Below are 20,131 nucleotides of genomic sequence, written 5' to 3'. Positions count from 1 at the left end.
TGCCCCATGCAATATTTGGGATATATGTATAGGAAAATTAATTTGTTGTCTCTCCAAATTTCAAATTTAACTCGGGCATTCTGTTTCGGTTATCATTGTTTGTTTTTTGTTTGTTTTGCTACATCGGGCAAACCTAGATCCAGGTAAAGGGTCTAAGAAACTCTACCAGGTGTGGACAAGGGAGGCACTGAGATCCCCCCCTTCCCCCACCCACCACCACCAGGTCTCCAGGAATGGAGGCAAGCCTTCTGCGGTAGGCTTTTTGGAGCCCATCTGGAGCCCAGCCCAGGTGGACTGGTGAAGAAACTCTGACTGCCTGTCACCTGGAAGCACAGTGACAGCTGAGAGCCACACTTATATTAGACCATAGTTTATTGATCGGCTTGTCTTCCCAAGCCTGGGTCAGAAACCAAACCACATCTCCCAGCCTGCTGTGCGTGGCCTGGTCCATCCAACAGAGGGTCCTACAAGTCACAGCCATCCACCCAGTCGCTGAGGTCCTTGCCCTGGCAGTGACGCCTCCAGGCCTCCCTGAGGATGGAGGATGGGGAAGGGGAGAGACCAAGTCAGGTGCAGCCTTCAGTCCCTGCTCAGAGAAGAACAGAAAGGAGGCGTGGGCTCTAACCACAGTAAGGGGAGGGGCTAGCAAGGGGGAGAGGGCTAGTGAGCCCTGTTAACGAGGAAAGAACTCCCTAGAAGCAGTAAAAAAGGACGAGCGTGGCCCTTAAAATGTCATCTATCTAGTCTCCTTATTTTACCAATGGAGATACAGGGTAATTTGTTCAAGTTCACCCAGAAGTCAGTGGCAAAGGTCCAGAACCCCAGTCCAAAGCTCTTTTCCCACACCGTGCTCCCTCTGCGGACAGTCATGCCGCCCTACAAGCGTACAGCCCTTTACAGTCTACATAGCACTGTCCCATCCATCACTCGTTTGTCTGCACCCCGCTCCACCCCCGGGCAGCTCTGAAATGTGGATAAGGCAGATACTGCGTTCCCTATATTCCAAATGAAACATTGAGGCTCAGATGCAAAATTCCTCTCCCAAGATCCACAGCCAGTAAACGACAGAACTGCAGTCACACCCACTTCCCCTTGGCCACCAATCCTGGCCTTTCCATTGTCGGTAACTATGGTTTAGAGGCCCTTTCAGGACCATTACCTTGCTCCATCGTCACGCAAGCATCTTGAGGAACATAGGCAAGATCCTGGGGTCCCAGGGCCCCCAGTTCTCGGGGGTTCCAAACTAAGGTGATTCCATGGTGTCGATGTCAAAGAGCCCGGTGACCAAGAGTGCCCCTAAAGGACCTCTATAGATCCATCAGTGAGGTGTGGTCAGCGGGCTTGTTTGCCTCTCCCATTAGACCGTAAGAGCCTCAAGGGTAGAGACTCGGATCTCAGGCTCTCTGCGGTCCAGTGCCCAGCACAGAGCCCGGCACAGGCAAGCTCCCACATGTGCAGGTGGAGGGAATAAACAGTGCCCTTTCTAGTTTCTGGGGCCACTGCCTGTTATTAGCTCAGCCACCTGTCAAGGGTTATACCTGCCACAGATTTTCTCCCAGCATACAAAAGAGAGCTGTTCTTTGATGGAACCCAACAGGACCAATGGTACTACCACCCTGGGGTAGTCCCCCCATGATCTCAAGCCCTTAGAGTCCTGCCAAGCCTGTACTCAAGACCCATCCTGATCTTATAGCTATGTCCTGCTGAACCTGCCTCACTCCAGACCCAGTTCCTACGGCATCAACTCTTCTCGGACCAACACATCTCCAAAGCTGTGGCCACGGTCAAGGCTCATGTCGGACGTTCTCTAGGTTCCCAGTCACTTCTGCCTCCTCCTCTCCCTCATTGCCACATACCAACTGTCCCCACACCTCCATACAGCCCCTCCTAGCCAACCTCCCTCCTGTTCATCAGCTGAGCAACTGTCCTAGTGCAGACCCCAGATCTCTCACCAGGACTCCTGGAAAGGCTTCCCTACATGCCCCTGCCTCTTATCTCCCCCCTCCTGCTTCCCTCTGCTCCTGGGCTGATACCCACTGCCTCCCAAATTCCTTTACCTGCCTTCCGACCGTCACATCTGCCTGTAGCTCCAGGAGCCACCCAGAGTATCTCCCTCCCCACACCCTGCCCCTACTGCTCTCTCATTCGGAAACGTGAGGAAAGGGAGGTTGGAGACTCAGCAGCGAGACCCCCTTCAGAGAAGTCTGCGGGCCATTGCCTCAGAGGGCCGTCTGGGAACCAATGATCTAGTCCAGGACCCCATGGGATGCTCACCCAACCCCTCGCCTGTGGGCATGGCTGCCCCAGAAGCCATCTTGTAGGAAAGAGACAGGAAAAGAGAAGGTTGACACGGTGAGGCTCCAAAGTGCCCCCCCTCAACCCCCCACCATGCTTCAAGCCCCAAATCACTTCTTTGATCTGTTGTACATTTGGGCTTCTCTACCAAAGTTAGTTTTGGTGACGACGCCACCATTAAACAAACAAGGCTGACCAGATCCGGGCCGTGTGGACCTGCAGGCAGGCATCCTAACAGAAGCATAAGTGGCGGAGCCAGGTTTGGCTCCAGGAGCCCCAGTGAATTGCTTACCCTCCCTGACAACCAGAGTGTTGTCTGTAACGACGTCAGGGGCAGTAACCCCTGTGGCCGAAAGTTGGGTGCAGATCAGACTGTGAGGCCATGGAATGGTGGCCGGGACCACGTGAGCACTCAGGAAAGAGTCGCTGCCTGCTGCTGTCCACCAGTCCCGGTCACATCAGCCTGGGTTGGGGGGAAGGCTAGCCCCGGTTACCTACCAGCTGGCCAGACCCTGGGGCTGTTGCGTGATCTTCATGGCACAGATAACAGTATTCTTAAGGTTAGGATTCAACAGCTCTGGGGTGGGAGGCAGAGACACATGGTGGAGGAACAGCAGACAGAGCTGGACATCCAGTCTGTCTGTCTGTCTGTCTCTGTCTGTCTCTCTCTCTTTCTCACACACACACACACACAAACGCGCGCGCGCGCGCGCGCGCGCCCTTCTCCATCCTAAACCCAACCCTGTCTCTTGTTCCCTTGGGAAACCCAGGTCTCACTCTCCCACTCCCCTCCCACCCTCCGAACAGACTCGCATCAGATTCACGGTGGACCCGCCCTCATCTCTTGCCCGGCCCCTCTCTCCTCGGTGGGCCCAGAGGGGCGTGGGGGGATTCCCCACTCAGGGACACAGGCGAGGATCACAAACACCAGCAGAAAAGAAGCACAGCCCGGCCCAGAGGCGCGGCCCCCCACCGCTCCCCCGCTCGGGCCCAGCCTACCGGAGCAGTAGGTCTGGCACAGGTTAGGGACATCTGGGTCGAGGTTTTTGCACCACTTCCGGCTGTTGATCTGGAAGATGCCGTTGTTGGTGCTCCCGTCAGCTTCGTGGTCCACAGCAGCTGTGTTGAAGCCACTCGTGAAGTAAGCAAGACAGACCCCTGGGTAGGGTGGAGACGCAGGCCCGAGGGTCAGGTGACCGAAGCCAGCGTAGACCGGGACACTCAGGTGTGGGTGCGGGGGCCACACGTGAATTCCCCTGAGCCTCAGCTCCTGCTCCAAGCTGGGCAGGGCGGCTGTCCTCCCGCCTACTTCCCCAGCGCCTCCAGACAGACGGCCTCGGGGGCCGAGGGACTCTTTTGGTGCCACCACAGCTACCAAACAGCCAGCGTCAAGTCTGTCCCTCGGGCCTCCTTCCTTCCTGCCGTCTCACCGCTCCCACACAGTGGGGCCCAAGACATCTTTGTGGGGTGAACAGACAAGAGCTAGATCTCTAGAGGCAAACCGAGGAAGACCCAGGAGAGTGCTGGCAAGGGAGCTAGAACGAGAGAGAAATGAGCCAGACGTGGCTGGACCTCACAGCTTCCCGAAGCTACCAGCAGCATGAAGAGTCTGCTCTTCCTGGTCTGCTCAGTCTAGCCTAAACCTGCATGGGAACGTCCTATCCTCTTGGCTGCCATTAGAATTAGGGAACTAAGCCTTTCTGTTTCTTTGGCTGTTGACATCAGTGACAGCGACAGGGGCGGGCAGGAGCAGGCTGATGGGGCTGCCTGCGGCCAATTAGAGATTCAACCTGTGTTAAATGTTGGTCCTAGCACTCTGGATGGACAAAGGAGGGCCGAGGCTGAGAAAGCTTCTGAGACCACAGCCCAGGAGGGAGAGCTGGGAGGGAGGGAGGGCAGGGAGGGAGAGGAGCAGGGAGGGGCAGCCAAGGCTGGAGGGGGGGAATCCTCACAGTCAGCCAGGGTGGATCCCCGGTAGCCCTCCAGGCCGAACTCCTGGAGAACTTTGGCCAGCTCACAGCGACTGTAGACCTTGGCCTGGCTGCAGGTGAGCAGGCAGCCGAGCAGAGAGGCGAAAGCCAGCAACATGCTCCCCGGAGCGCACGGCTGCTTGCTGGGAGCCCAGCTCCTGGCTTCCATGCCGGTGGCGGAAGCACAGCCCCCGCCACACTGGCTCACGGCTGGGTTTTGAGAGGGCAGGCAGTTCAACAGCCCTGCTCCACCACTCACAGAAGGTTACCCTTGGAAGAGGAAGAAAAACGGGCTCTGAGCATACCTAGGTCAAGGGGAGAAGGTGCCAATACTGCACACCAGCTCCCTTGCAGCCCCGAGGAAGCATCAGCCATGCGCCCGAGATCTGAGATCCTGGAGAGGGTTCCCTGAGGCCAGCTCCCCTCCATCCCACTTTACACCTGCCCCCAGAGCGGAGAGAGGAGGAGGGAAAGGAAACGAGCATATCTGGAGCCCTGTACTACTGGCCAGGCATCGTCGCATCCTGAAGCCCCATGTCGCACAACTAAGAAGGAGCAAAGTGTGGAATAAGACCAATGTTTATGTGATTCCAAACCCCATGAGGTATGGCCATGAGCAGATGTTCCAGGAGGGCAAGGGCCTAGCAATGTCGTCAGAGTGTAGGTCAGTCCCCACCCCGCCCATGTTGTCAAGGGAACGCTCTCCTAGAGCCGCTCCTTGGGTTTGCCTCTTGCACTGGCTCTGCGGGCCAGCCCTTGGTATCATGGACGACGTTTGCACCTGGTTATGACCTTCACCTTCACTCGGTCTCAGCCACCCACTCTCACGGCCTGGCCATCCGCGCATCTCACTACTGCCGCCCCCTACCACCTTCCATTCTCGTCTCTCTGGCACACCTTCCCATGTCTCCCATGACCCTACTCCACCGTACTTGCTGTCTGCCTTCATTGAGTCAAAAAACAGAACAGCCATAGGACCTCATGAATGGTGTCCCTAAAAACACATGGCCTCGAAACCCACTGGACCTTCACGCCATGGAGGATGACAAGGTGGGTTGAGGGTGTGGCTCTGCAGTGAGCCTTGAGTCTGAAGCCCACCTCCAACCTGCACAACGTCTCTGACTTCGGACACTTCCTGAGCCTCATCATCTCCAGCTGGCCAAGGAGGAAATGAGTAACCCCTGCCTCAGAAGATTGTTGAAGGAGTGAATGAGAGGAGGAGAAAAGCCCAGAGAGAACCTAGCTCTTTGTACTATAAATAGGTTCTTGTTATTTCTATGATGAAATTCTCTGACACCGGCCGGCATGAGCGCTTGTCTTCGGCCAGCTTTCTCCCTCCCGTTTCCCTCAAAGAACATTCTAGATGCTCATTACTGCCCTCGGCCCTGTCCCACCCAAGCTCCCAGAAGATCTCACCTCCTGCCTCACAGAGGCACCAGTAGCCTCGTCTCGCTTGTCTTCACCCCTCTAGTGTGGGGGTGCGGGGCCTCGATGCGAGTCAAGGCCTGTCATGCCTGCGCTCCAGACTTCACCCTTTCCCGCCTCTCAGCTTTGCTCCCCGGGCCACCGCTCCTCTCCCAGTGTCCTCAGCCAGTGTCCTCAGCACCTCTTCCTACCCCTTCTCCTGATGCATGGACACACACAGGCCTCACCACCGTCTATACTGATCAGTCTCTCTCCTTCTTTTCTCATGGAAACTTCTACAGGAAGAATGACTGTTTTCTCATCTCCCCATGTGTGTTCAGCCCAGTGGAATTTAGCTTGACCACCATCACTACACACCTGATGCTCTTCTGCCCTGTCCAGTGGGCCTCATGAGTTCTTGACCCACGGGGGCGCACCATTGCCCAATCTACCTGTTGAATCTCTTGCCTCTCTTGACTTCCATGATGCCCCCTTTTCTGGGTTCCCTGCTTCTTCTTGGGTTATTTCTTCTGATTGCCTACGCCGTCTCAAAAGTTGGTATGCTTTCCGGGTATTTCTACCCTGAGCCCTCTTCTCTCTCTCCCTCTCTCTTTCTTTCTTTCTCTCTCTCTCTCTCTCTCCAGAATACCCTCTGGGTGGCCCCACAGTTAACTGCCACCTGCAGGCTGATGACGTTGAAGCCTGTCTTCCCCAGAGCAGCCGACCTCATCTGCAGCTGCCTCCTGGACTTCTCCACTTGGATATCCCACATCATGTCCAAAAAGAACTCATGTTCCCACTAAAATCGGCTTCCTTAAGCCTTTCCTTTCTGGATTTAAAGCATTCTTGGTTTTAAGCTCATAACTGGGGCGCCTGGGTGGCCCAGTCAGTTAAGCATCTGCCTTCGACTCAGGTCATGATCCCAGGGTCCTGGGATCAGGCCCTGCATGGGGCTCTCCACTTAGCACAGAGCTCGAAGCTCTGTTCTCCCTCTGTGATCTCCCTCACTCTCTCTCAAATAATTAAGTAAAATCTTTAAAAAAAAATAACTCCTAACATTTTTGGTTTAAACACATTAATCCGAGTTAGAAATACAGACGGACTTCTTCACTCCTTCTCTCTCTACATCCTTCACCCATCCCTAGCCGGTCGATCCCCATGTGCTGTGGATTCTGCCCTCCCTCCCAGAGCACCATCTTGCCCTCTGTTCTGACCACACTCCCAGAACACTGATGGGCTCCTTGCATCCTGTCCTGACCCGTTTTCCAAACTATTCTAGACACATTTACCACCATGAGTTTTTTAAATGAAAAGCCCGACCACCTGCCACCCGGGGATGGCTCCCTTCATCCTTGCTTCTAGGCATGCGGACCTGTCCCTCCCTCGCCAGGAGTTCTGGTACTGCCATATTCGCTCATGACAATCCTCTGCCTTGATCCCTAACCCGCTCCTTCCTCTACATGGCGAACTCTTCATGGGTCACATCATCGGTGAGTCCGCCAGCTCCCCAACATGCCCCGAGCACCCTGTGGCTTCTGCCGTCCCCCTATCCCACAAGACTGTAGCATACGGCAGTTGTTCCCACCAGAAGAGGACTTCCAAGGAACAATGGCTGCCCTGTGTAGCTTCATATTCTCAGAACTAAGCCGAGTTGAGGGGACGGAGTGGCTGTTCAGTGGTGCTGCTTACCCTAAAGCATCCTGAGGTCCTGACCCCAAGAGCACAAATCTTCTCCATCAAAATGGGGGACGGGGAGGCGATGGAGGGGGGACCTCACTAAGCTCTTCACACCCAGCAGACACTATGCTGGGCCTTTGCCGGATGTTTTCTGATTTAATCTCATCTAATCCTCTCAAGAACTCAAGGCGCATAGGAGTAATAGCCCCCATTTCCAGATGAGGAAACCAAGTTCACTTCCCTACAGAGACTGTTTTTTGACTTTTTGTAGCAAAGTGACTTGAAATTAATTTCATCCTGAGCATGTCATGGCAGGTCGAGGGGTGTAAGGAGTGAGGGCTGGTGAATCAGAGGCCAGACACCGTCAACGAGATCTCCCCTCTCTCTCTCAACTCGGCGCTCTCCCAGCCCAGGACCCCCCCCACCCATTTCTGACCACCCCCTTTCTTTTTCCATGCCCCTCTCCGACCAGGCCAGCCAGGGCCCTGGCCAACAGCTGCAGGAAGAGGGGAAGGGAGCTCACTGATCAGGTGTCGTCTCCACCAGAGCTGACACGGCAGTGACAGGCGGCAGCAGCAGGGACCCAACACCCTGCCTCAGCTCAAGACACCCCCATGATACTGCTAGGGCCCGAGGCACCCAGCTTTCAGAGAATGATGGGGGAGAGCAGACTCCAGATTGACATAGGGCCTTCTGGAACTCCTCAGTTCTGTGAGCTCATCTTCTAGAATCACCTTCACACGCTGAACTTTGAGTTTTCCCTGAGCCCCACAGTTTTGGGGCTGGGGACATGTTAGGAGTGTCTAAGCCCTCCTCGGCCAATTCCACACACACTCACACACACAATACGTTGAAGGATGACTCTTCTGCTCCATCGATGATGATGGCAGGGGCCCACAGCCTCCCCAGGCAGCCCACCTCACCATCAAACTCCTCTGACTGGCAAAAAGTCCTTCCTTAGTGCCGAACCACAAAAGACCCATTTTCTGCACCTGCGTGATGACAGGTCAGTGTGGACAAGCCTGGGACAGAGGTGATGCTGTTGACCCTAAAGCTTGAGGGACAAAGCAGGGACCTGGAAAGACACATGACGCCCATGTCTGTGTCTCACAGGGGCCCCTGCTTGGAGGTCACATGGATCTGGGAAGGAAGGCAGGCACTAGTGACTACCAGCTGGGTGACCGAGAAAAAGTGACTTCACCTCTTAGTTTCCTCAGCTCTCAAGCGGGAATAACAACACCAGGAGTAGTCAGTGGTTGGTACATGGGGTGTTCAAGACATGGGAGCAACGACCGCTAAGAACAGAGGACAGCCAGAAAACTGTGGAGTGGCACCTGCTCACTCTCTCTGCCTGGGCCCCACCCCAAACCCACCAGTTTAGAATCAAGGGTTAGCCCAGATCCAGATCACCTTAGGATTTCTTTCTTTCTTTCTTTCTTTTTTAATTGTGGTATGAACACTTAACGTGAGATTTACCGTCAAGAAGTCTGTAAGTGACCAGCAGAGCCCTGTTGACCATCGGCGCATATGGTACAGAAGATCTCTAGAGCTTATTCATCTTGCTTAACTGAAAACTTTATGTCTATTGATTAATAACTCCCTGTTTCTCCCTCCCCAGTGTCTGGCAGCCACCGCTTCTCTCTGTGTCTACGAACTTGACTACTATAGTTGCCTCATACGAGAAGAATCATGGTGTCTTAATCTTTCTGTGACCAGTTCATTTCACTCAGCATAATGGCCTCCAGGTTCATCCATGTTGGCGCATATTACAGAATTTCCTTCTTGCTTAAGGTTGAATAGTACACCACTGTGAGAATGTACCACACCTGCCATAACCATTCATCTCTCCACGAACACGCAGGTGGTTCCCACGTCTCAGCTATCGTGAAGAAGTCTGCAGGGAACACGGAGTGCTTTATCTCGTTGCGATCCTGACTGCAATTATTTCAGATAAATACCCAGAAGTGAGATTGCTAAATCATGCAGTAGTTTTATTTTTAATGTTTTCCACAGTGACTGCCCTGTTTTGTATTCCCACCAACAGTGCACAAAGTTTCCAGCGTCTCCAAGTCCTTGCCAATGCTTGGGGTCTTTTGTTTTTTGATAACACCATCTTGACAGAGATGAGGTGATAGGTCTTGTGGTTTTGATTTGCATTTCTTTGATGACTAATGCCATTATGCATTCTTCTTTTCATATACCTGTTGATCATTTGCATGTCCTCTTTGGAGAAATATCTCCTTGGCATCAGTAATTCTTAAGAGCTCCCCAGATGACTCCCAACGGGCAGTCAGGCTTGAGCCTTCAGGGCCCTGGACTTGAGTTAGGTACACCCAAGTTCAACATCTCGCTCTGCCCCTGACTGGCTATTTACCCTGCCCTGCCCGCTGGAACCACAGTCCTTAATCTCCCCCAAGCCTCGTTTTGCTCCTCTGTAAAATGGAAATAATCCTCCTTCATTTTCCCAATGCATGAAGACGCCCGCCACTTCGTTCAGTACATTTTAGCTCTTGTTTTTATCGTCTGGCCCTGGGTGGTGATTCCGTGTGGTTGAGTTTGGGGGTTTTTACGACACCGGCCTGCTTTTACTATTTTATCGCTTCTTTTTATTGAGTAATCTTTCAGCTTATTTTATTTTATTGTATGTTTTGTTATTTCCCACTTGACTTTCACTTTTAAATGGTGAATAAGAAACAGCAGCTTAACAGGAACAGTTATGAGGGCAAGATAAGGTCCCTTTTGGGGATCAACGGGTCTTTATACCTCTGAGGACCTCTGCATGCGTCTTTCCTGTTTCCCCAAACGCAGCTCTGATTCTTGACCTCATCCTAGTAGAGACCCTCCCCTGGCTCCCTGCAGGTTTCAATTCCCCAGCACAGTTTCTCAGCCCCAGTGGCACATTAGAGAAATACTGATCCCCACCCCCCGGGCCAATCACATCAAAATCTCTGGGGATGGGCCCAGGCATCAGTATCTTTTTTTAGTGCTTCCAGATGATCCCAAAATGCTACCTGGGCTAAGAACCACCCATCGTTCTAACCAAACTTTTTATAGATCCCTCGATGTGTGACAATGCTTTGCGCCCCTGTCATATATGCTATGCGCTGCATTATTTCCTCTGTCAAACACGCCCTTTCTATCCAACTCCCTGGCTGGCTCCTAGCCCTCCTGAGAGCATCACTGAAGCTGGTCTTCCTCCCCCCGGGCCCCCCCCCGGGCTGAGTTCGGAGGCCCCCACATCCTTGCACAGCATCTGAAGCTAATCTGTCGTCTCAGCCTCCCATCCCAGTGCCTTCTAGGGAGCTGCCTGACGAGTCCCTCTTGTCTATGTTCCCCTTGTCAAGAACAAGAGTCTTCAAATGTTATGCAAAGTAATGATGAAATGAATGAAAATGACCCAGTTGATCCAGAAGAACTATAGCCCAGGGGACTCCATCAAGGAAAGCGTTGAAGCTGATCTCAAAGAAGGTGCCAGGGACGGCTTGGACCATGGAAAAACAAGTGTGCCTCTGGCTGCAGGTAGGAAGAGCCTGGAACCAACCGCCTGAGAGAGAGAGATCTGCTCACCTGGTCCACGCCAAACTTACTGCATTGAAAACAGAATTCCCCTCTTGTCGATAAGTTATATCTCTGTTATTTCCACCATTGATTGCAGTACGGAGCTGTCATTGCAAGACACAGTTATTGGGAGGTCTGAGGCAAGTAAAGTCCCTAGCCTACACTAACTAGTCTCACAGCAGCATATTCTTTTAGTTTTGTGTCTCCTCTATCATTCTGTCTTCCTTCTTATGATGGTTAATCTTATGTGTCTACTTGACCTGCCACTGGGTGCCCAGATATTTGGTCAAACGTTATGTTTCTATGAGGGTGTTTCTGGATGAGATTAATGTTGTTGTTGTTTTTTTTCATTGAACTATCTTAGACATGTAATATATAAATTTAAGGGTAAAATATGTTAATTTTGTACATTTACGTATTGTAATATGATTGCCATTGTGGTGATAATTAGCACCTCTACCATGATACGTAATTATTTATTGCTAGCGGTTGGAATAATTGAGTTCTAGTCTCCTAACAAGTTTGAGTATTATAATATTATATTTTGTCTGTATTCGCTATCCTGTAAGTTAGATGAGATTAACATTTAAATCAGATAGACTGAGTAAAGTAGATTGTCCTCCTTAATGTGGGTGGGCCTCATCCAATCAGTGGAAGGCCTGACCAGAACAAAAGGGCTGATCCTCCCTGAATAAGAGGGAATTCCCCGTGCCTGTGTTCAAGTGCAGACCTCAGCTTTTTTCCTGCATGTGGAATCAAACGGAAACATCAGCTCTTCCTGCCAGCCTTTAGACTAGAATTCCATCACTGGTTCTCTGGGGTCTTCAGCTTACCGACTGACCCCACAGATCTTGGGACTTGCCTGCCTCTGTAATTGCAAGAGCCTTGCCATTAATTTCCCAATGTGTGTGTGTGTGTGTGTGTGTGTGTGTGGTCACGGTTGCCACCAAACTTTGTTAAAGATGTGCAGATACAGACACACTGTTCTGCTCCTACTAGTTCTGCTCTTCTAAAGAGCCCTGACTGATCCCCTCCTCATGGGAAGTTGCTAGAAACCCACTGAATGGTTGTGAGGTTCCTCAGTCCACGGCATTCCCTCCCTTACCCTGGTGCCACCACTGGTTGACATTCTCCCCACCCCTTCTATGATTTCTAGCTTCTATAGCACAGGGCAGCTGGCTGAGAGCAGACAGACCTGGGCTAGCCTTCTAAGATTACAAAACTTAGTAGCTCTGTGACCTTGATAGGTCACTTAGCCTTGCTGCCCCTCAGTACATGCATGCAAAGCATCTTACACAGAACCTGGCACCAAACAGACTCCATAAAAAAGAGTAGTTCCTAATTATTATTATGTTGGGAAGAGGAAACCAAGTAACCATTCTTTCGAGAAGTGCCCTTGAATTGTCAAAAACAGCTCTTTGTGAAAAGAACCGAAGGATATTACAAAGTAAAAGCTCGATCCTGTTTTAACGGGTCAGAGGATTTTTCCTCATCCAAGTCTGTGCTATGTTGGCCCCTCACTGAAGTCACAAGATCTCTGGATAAGCAAGGAATTACTCTACTAGCATTAATCTTCTTGGACTTGTATCCCAGGGATTTGCTCCCAGGGAAACCAAGATAGCCCAAAGGAAAAGGGAGAACATTTGTCTTCAAGGAAGTGTCTGTTCATTCCCGTCACACTCTCTCTCCCCATCCTGCTGTGCTTCAGAGGTCAAAAATGGGTCTCTATCTCTGTCCCCGCCCCTCAGCCTATCCGATCTGGGACTGCAGGGATTTCCTAACTGGGCCCTCTACATGTGTAAACCTCATGGGACTCAGAGAAGCACCCAGATGGTCCTCAACCACCTGACCTCTCCCCACGTCTGCAGCCTCAGCTCCCTGCACGCTCCCCCTGAAAACACCACCTGGGGGCTTCCATGGTCCCGAATCACCAACTCTTCCCCAAATTTCTCTACCCCAGATGTCTGCCCATCAAGCACCAGAGAGCTCCATTTCATCTTTCAAAATCAGCCCAACATTGCAACCTTTGCAGGGAGCATTAATACGACACACACTGCCTCCCGACCCCTCCAATCCGCTTTCTTGTCCCAGCACCTTTTTCTCTCTATCATATAAATACCGCCTTACACTATAATTTACAGTGTACATGACTGGAGCCCCGTCTGCAAGCTCTTCCTGAACAAGGAGTAGGTTATATTTATCTCTGTATTTCCTTAACTCTTAATGGGTGAGGCACACAGAAGGCATGAGGTAGTACATTTAAAAACACAGGTTGGGGAGGAAGAAAGATGAATCTCACTATAAAGACTACATAAGGGGGATTCTGTGATGGGACCAGTTCTCTCTCTCTCTAGATTGGAGTGGTGGGTACACAAATTTACACATTGTAAAGTGACAAAGGACCATGCAGGTACATTGTAGCAAGGTTGATGTCCTGATTTTAATAGTACACTATAGTTATATAAGATGTAACCATCGGGCGAAAGGGAATGAAGGGTACAAGGGATCTCTCTCTACTCATTTTGCAACTTTCTGTGAGTCTGTAATTATTTGATAAAAAGATTAAGATTTTATTTATTTGAGAGAGAGAGCGTGAAAGAGAGCATGAGAGGGGAGAAGGTCAGAGGAAGAAGCAGAGTCCCCGTGGAGCTGGGAGCCCAATGTAGGACTCGATCCCAGGACTCCAGGATCATGACCTGAGCCAAAGGCAGCCACTTAACCAACTGAGCCACCCAGGTGCCCTAAAAAGATTTTTAAAAAGGCAAAATGCACAGGCTAGTTTTACTGTTCTGACTAAACTCATAAAATAATGGGGAATAAGGGACAGTCAACTCTGAAATTTTTCACAAAGTCTAACTTAAGATTATTTAAAAGCGACTAGCTAGAGGGTGAATGTTAGAACATAAACACAACCCAACCGGGCTTCAACATCTGGTTTACTCAGAAATTGCACAAAGTTTCTGCTCAGGGGCACCTGGGTGGCTCAGTGGGTTAAAACCTCTGCCTTCAGCTCGGGTCATGATCCCAGGATCCTGGGATCGAACCCCGCATCGGGCTCTCTGCTCAGCGGGGAGCCTGCTTCCCTTCTTCTCTCTCTGCCTGCTTCTCTGCCTACTTGTGATCTCTGTCTGTCAAATAAATAAATAAAATCTTTGAAAAAGGAAAAAGGAAGTTTCTGCTCAAAAAGCCTTTCAACTGGTGTCTAAGTGGTTAGAACCCTGAGCTGAATGAGTCAGATCCATGCGTCTGTGGGGGCTGAAGGAGGTCACGCAGGATGAAACCCCTTGGGAAAACGTAAAGCTTCATTTACACACTCTGACCAGCCTGAAAGGTGCTGAATGTGAGGAAGACACCTGTATGCCTGGCCCATGACTTTGGGAAGCCGTGGAACCTAAAAATCTGGGTGCCTATTCTTAGCAACATGGGACCCTTCACAAGCTGGAAATGTTGAAAAGCGAGGCTTCCAGTAAGGTGACATCTTCAAAAGCTTAAAGACTCTTCAACCCAAGGCCTCTCAAAATCCGAGATTCCTAGCGACAGGGTGGGCTGACAACCTGATGGCTTCAAGAGCCTAGAGCCCTAGGAGCCTGGGGCCCCGAATAACGGATGACTCTAATAACTTGGGGCCTCTGAGAACCATGAAGCCTTTCATAAACTGCAAAACTGAATAACCTGGGGCTTCTAACAACCCAAGACCTATAATAAACTGAGACTCTTAGCAACCCAGGTCTCCTAGCAACCTGGGGACTCTAATTATCAGAGACTCCTAGCAACCAGGGAGATTGTGCCACCTGGGGGCCCGCACACATCTAACCTTGGACCAGGACGGCCTCCCATTCTGCAGGCACCGCACGTGGAATCTTGAGAAGCAGTGTCACCTAATAGATAGAGACAGACTCGGGAACCGATGGCCCATGTTCTGATTTTGCCACTCAGGAACTGCATAGCCTTTGGCTTAACCTCCCTACCAGTTTCCCCTACAGAGAAGATGAGAATGATTATAGTATCTTGCTCATGAAACAATTGTGAGAATCAGTTAAGAAGGTTGTGGGCAAGCATCACAACCGCTATACGTATGCGTGTTGCCATTTCTGACAGCACCCTCCCTTCTCCTGTCCTGATACCCTCCATAGTCCATTGGATCTGCTTCCAAAACATCTCTCCCATCTACTCCAGCTCTGTCATCACTACCGAAGTCAGTCTTCATTGCCAAAAGCTATCTTTCCAACACACAAGTGCTATCATGACACTTCTGCCTGTAGGCTTCCCTGGCTCCCTTGCTCCTGGAGTCGAGTTCAAACTCTTGGCCATGGTACCTAAACTCCTCATGATCGGCCACTATCTTCCCAGCTTCATCTTCAATCACTCCTCCAACCCCTACTTCCCTTATTCATTCCTAAAACAACCCTGAGAGGTGGTTTAGATTAATCATCTCAATTTCACAGATACAGAAAACGGAACTGACAGAAGTCACTTAAGTGCATACAGCCTTGACACATTGATTTGAAAGCCAAGTCTGACTCCAAAACTCAAGTTCTTTGATTGCAAAGCCATCGCTGCCTCCTGAAAGCTTCCAGAAATGAAAGTCTCTGGTTAGCCTCTTTAAATTTTTTTTTTAAATTTATTGGACAGACAGAGATCACAAGTAGGCAGAGAGGCAGGCAGAGAAACATGAGGAAGCAGGCTCAGAGCAGAGAGCCCGATGCGGGGCTCGATCCCAGAACCCTGGGATCATGACCTGAGCCGAAGGCAGAGGCTTTTAACCCACTGAGCCACCCAGGTGCCCCTCTGGTTAGCCTCTTAATAAACCAACTTTGGTCTTGCCCCAAAGCCCCCTCCACCCTTTTCTGCAGGGGCAACTGGACAGCTTTCAGCTTTGGTGGAGCTCAAGGATTGACACCAGGGGGCGCTATCCCTGCACACAAAAACAGTAAATAATCAGACCGTGGAGACCTTGGAGACCACACCCAGTAATGCTTAACCTGTGACCTGTCTCATTGGGCCACATGGCTCACGTGTAATTCTAAGATAAATGGTTAGAAACCTGCCTCCATGTTGCTGCTCTTCAAAAAGACACGGTTATTAATATTTCAGGGGCTTAAAGGTCATTTTCATTAACATTTTTCCTGTCAATGAAATAGGTTAATCTGAGTTTTAAGAACATCCATATTCTTCCATGGAACTCAATAAAGCTACTCTCATTTTAAAAAGATATTTACTTATTTATTTATTTGAGAGAGAGAGAGAGCATGAGCAGTGGGTAGAGGGAGAGGGAGAAACAGGCTCCCTGCCGCTGAGCAGGGAGCCCAATGCGGGACTTGATCCCAGGACCCTAGGATCATGACCTGAGTTGAAGAGAGACGCTTAGCTCACTGAGCCTCCCAGGCACCTCTACTCTCATTTTCAATTAAAATTAATTCAACCTATAAACCCCTTTATTGCCCTGTTCGAGTCTCAAGACTGGGGACGTGAGGAGGTGGATGGGGACAGCAAGGAGACTGCTCCTCGTTGGTACAGTCTGACATCCTCATTTGATCAATGTGAGGACAGCAATCCCCAAAGGGAAAGCCAATTGCTCCAGAGCCCACAGCAAGAGGCAGGACAGAGACCAGATCTAACTTTCCAGAACATAACTTCATAGTAATACACTCTGATTGTAATTGATGAGGAATACACAAGAGGAACCCCTGACATTATTGCTCATGGCCCCAGACCACAAATCGAGGGACAGTTAGCCTGAGTGTCATGTGGGGCTCCTTATCATGCGTGGAAGGGAAACCGTGTTTGCTTCTATGGGTGGTTCACGTACGTCTTCGTCTGGGAGATGGGGATAATGATATGTACCTCTCAGAAGACCTGGCTTTCATGCTGTGCTCCCCCTGCACCCGCCCTGAGCCCCCCTGAGAGCTGGTCTCCCTGGGCTGAGATCAGAGATCCCAGCAGAGTTCTCCCAAGGCAGTGAGAGGTTGGGTTGGGAGGAAAGATTTTGTCCCCTTACCACCCAAAACCACTTCTCTCCCCAACTGCAAGGGAAGAGCTGAGCTCCAGGTTCTTGCTATTTGGTGGCTGGCCCTCAACTGGCGGTGAATCTGTCCACCAGGAGACACACCGTAATGACTGAAGACATTTTTGATGACCACAGCTGGGGAGAGGAATGTTACCGGCATTTAGAGAGTAGAAGCCAGGGATGCTGCGAAACATCTTACCATGCACAAGGCAGCCCCCTCAGACAAAGAATTATTCAGCCCAAAATGTCAATAGTGCTGAGGTCAGAATGCCCTTATATTCAGCATAGAGCAGTCTCGGTCTGGTTCCCCCTGTGCTCTGTCTTCTGTGTGATGCCAGATGAGCCATTTCGTCCCTAGGCTGATACTCTTGTTCGGTTTGATGACCCACAGCGCCCCTCCTAACATGGTCACCCTCCAGCTCTGCTTCCTAATCACCTACCTGGTGACTGGGATTCCGGTGCTTTGAGTCTCCATAAGCAGAAAGGACAGCATCTCATCCCCATTCCGTCAACTGTAATATGGGAATAATTATTCCTACTTCACCAAGTCCTACATTGGGAGAATAACTTTGCACAGAGTTGGTACCTAATAAACATTTGTTTTTAAGAAAATAAACAGCATAATGGATGGGCAGGGGAAAAGTTCAAGGGAACTGGGATTTCCTAAACAGGCGCTCATTCAGCAGCCTCCAGGCCAGAGGGACCTTTGAGACAAGAAAATCATATTTCTCGAAACTTTCCAGGAGGCAGCTATGGATCTTGGACTTTGTAGGCAGCCTCGCAAGATGGAAAGACCTTGGGCTTTGGAGATACACAGCCCTGAATTCGGGCCTCTGACCCATCTTAAGAGAAACATTTCTGCCAGAAAGAAAAATGTCCAATGGAAGAATCATTTCAACTCCTCAGTTGATGTGGAGTAGAGGATACAGAGCTTTGATGTCAAACTTGACCTGAATCCCAGCCCCTCCCGCCAATCCCAACGGAGTGACCTAATCGTCAGGAAGGATAATAAGGCAAATCAATTTAGGAGGCCCGTGAATTTCATATGAGGGGAAAGCATCAAGTTACTTCTTGTTATTACAGAGATAAGCAGTCATGGGTCCCAGTCAATGGATTCCCCGCCCGGACTCACATTTTCATTTAAGATTTTAACGAGAAATCACAAATATTGTCAAATCCTCTATGGTTCCAGGAGAAAGATGTTTGGTGGCCTCTGTTATGCTCCCACCTACACACACACACACACACACACACACACACACACATATCCATTTACAAACGGAAAAACCTAACATTGCACATTTTATCATGCCCAAGAACCTGTAAGTCAGAGAGGTTAAGAGGACTACTCTTGACCATTTAAAGTGGGATAGGCAGGGCCCCCTGGGTGGCTCAGTCAGTTAAGCATCTGCCTTTGGGTCAGAGAATGATCCCAGGGTCCTGGGACAGAATCAGGGTCCTATGAGCAAGCCCCTGAGCAGGGAGCCTGCTTCTTCCTCTCCCTCTGTCATTCCCCCCCAGCTTGTGCTCTCTCTCTCTCAAATAAATAAATAAAATATATTTTTTAAGATTTTATTTATTTATTTGACAGAGAGATAGAAAGCAGAAGTAGGCAGAGGAAGAGAGAGAAGCAGGCTCTCTGCAGAGCAGAGAGCCCGATGCGGGACTCGATCCCAGAACCCTGGGATCATGACCTGAGCCAAAGGCAGCCGCTTAACTGACTGAGCCACCAGGGCGCCCCATAAATAAAATCTTTTATAAAATAAATAAATAAGGCGGGGAAGGCATTGATGGGCACTGAGTAATATACAGAGTTGTTGAATAATTGTACTGTACATTTGAAACTAATTATACTTGAACAAAAGAGGGGAGGCATTGTCCTACCCCTGAGCCTCAGTAAAGAAAGCAATCCTGTAAAACAGACCCTGTCCCACGGTCACGTCAAGACCATCTTTTACTGATTCCAGCATCAACAAAGATGTAGATTAGTTAAGCTGCAGAGACCTAACGTTGTAAAACGCCAGATCCCGAGTTAACCATCAGAAACCAAATACCCAAAATACAAGGAGACACCACCCCGAGCTTGATCAGAGCTTATGCCACTCCGCTGGATCTAAAACCCAGATCACCAGCGTCTCGGGAAGGCTCGCATGTGGAGGGCCCCAACTGCGCTCAGACCCCACACTGCTTACAACAGAACCCTGCGAACAAGCAGAGTCCATGGGGCTGAAGGGCACGTCTGTGAACCCCCAGGGAGGTATTTCTGTTGCTGGAAGTGTGGAAAGAGTCAGGTTTGGCAAAAGAGACAAACAGACGGGAAGACAGGAAGACAGAAGAGATAGACAGAAGGGGACAGTGGGCACCCCAAGAAGGAGACACAAACATCAACTATCCTGTTCTGGTTCCTTAAACATTCTTTTTTTTTTTTTTCTTTCTTTCTTTTTTTTTTTTTTTTAAGTGATCTCTACATCCAACACGGGGCTTGAACCCACAACCCTAGATCGAGTCACATGTTCCACTGACGGAGCTAACCAGGCTCAGTCTGGTTCTAACATTCTAAATAAGAAGTGGAAGCTTGCGCCTCCTCTCTGGGTCAATCCTTTCTCCAGAAAACATAACTTTAGTTATCCCTCAGTTTCCTCATCAAAGGAAGCTCATTTATTCAGAGGTAATGGAGCTGTTCCAGAAGCTTTTATCTAATTATATCATCAGAAGAATTCAACAGCTGGCTTTAAAACACTCTTTTCCTTCTATTCTAGGGCAAGGGGTTGAGGACAAGCCAGGGTAGGGCTGGATAGGGGGAGAACTTCAGCTCCAGGACTAGCCTCTGAGGAAGGCAGCCTTGAAGGTTCATGGCAGTAGGTTCAAACAGGGAAGCAACGTCAAGGATGAGAGCAGCAGTGGTCAGGAGAGCTGCTCTGGCCTGGATGAGGGCACGGCGGTAGCGGGTCAAAGCAGCCAGCCGAAGCGAGGTGTACATCCTGGAAAATCTGTCCATCTGTTCCAGATCTCACCAGCAAGCAGGCTGGGAAGACAATGGGTACCTGGTCCTGTTTTCTTGTTCCTCACTATCTTCTCACTGCCTCCCTGAGTTGCTGGTCCATAGCAGAAGCTAGAGAAATGCATGCAGAATGAGTGAGTGTAAGACAAAGCTCCTGTAGATGCCAGGTCTGATCACCCTCTTCTTGCCTCCACCTGCTTGTAGGAATAAAAGAAAGTG

At 50.3% G+C, this 20,131-nt stretch overlaps 1 protein-coding gene across 1 annotated transcript; it reads right to left on the bottom strand.

Moving 5' to 3' along the window:
* Nucleotides 1-464: 464 nt before the first annotated feature.
* On the bottom strand, nucleotides 465-4,434 carry SPACA3 (sperm acrosome associated 3; the record flags this gene model as incomplete). Its single annotated transcript, XM_080827229.1, has 4 exons — nucleotides 465-531; nucleotides 2,794-2,872; nucleotides 3,295-3,453; nucleotides 4,248-4,434. The coding sequence occupies 4 exons, from the start codon at nucleotides 4,432-4,434 to the stop codon at nucleotides 465-467; spliced, it is 492 nt and encodes a 163-aa protein (XP_080683355.1).
* Between the last annotated feature and the right edge of the window lie 15,697 nt (nucleotides 4,435-20,131).

The sequence above is a fragment of the Martes martes genome, assembly GCF_963455335.1.
Source record: "Martes martes genome assembly, chromosome: 16".
Taxonomy (NCBI): domain Eukaryota; kingdom Metazoa; phylum Chordata; class Mammalia; order Carnivora; family Mustelidae; genus Martes; species Martes martes.
Note: the sequence above shows the minus strand (reverse complement) of the source record. Positions and strands in the feature narration are given on the sequence as shown.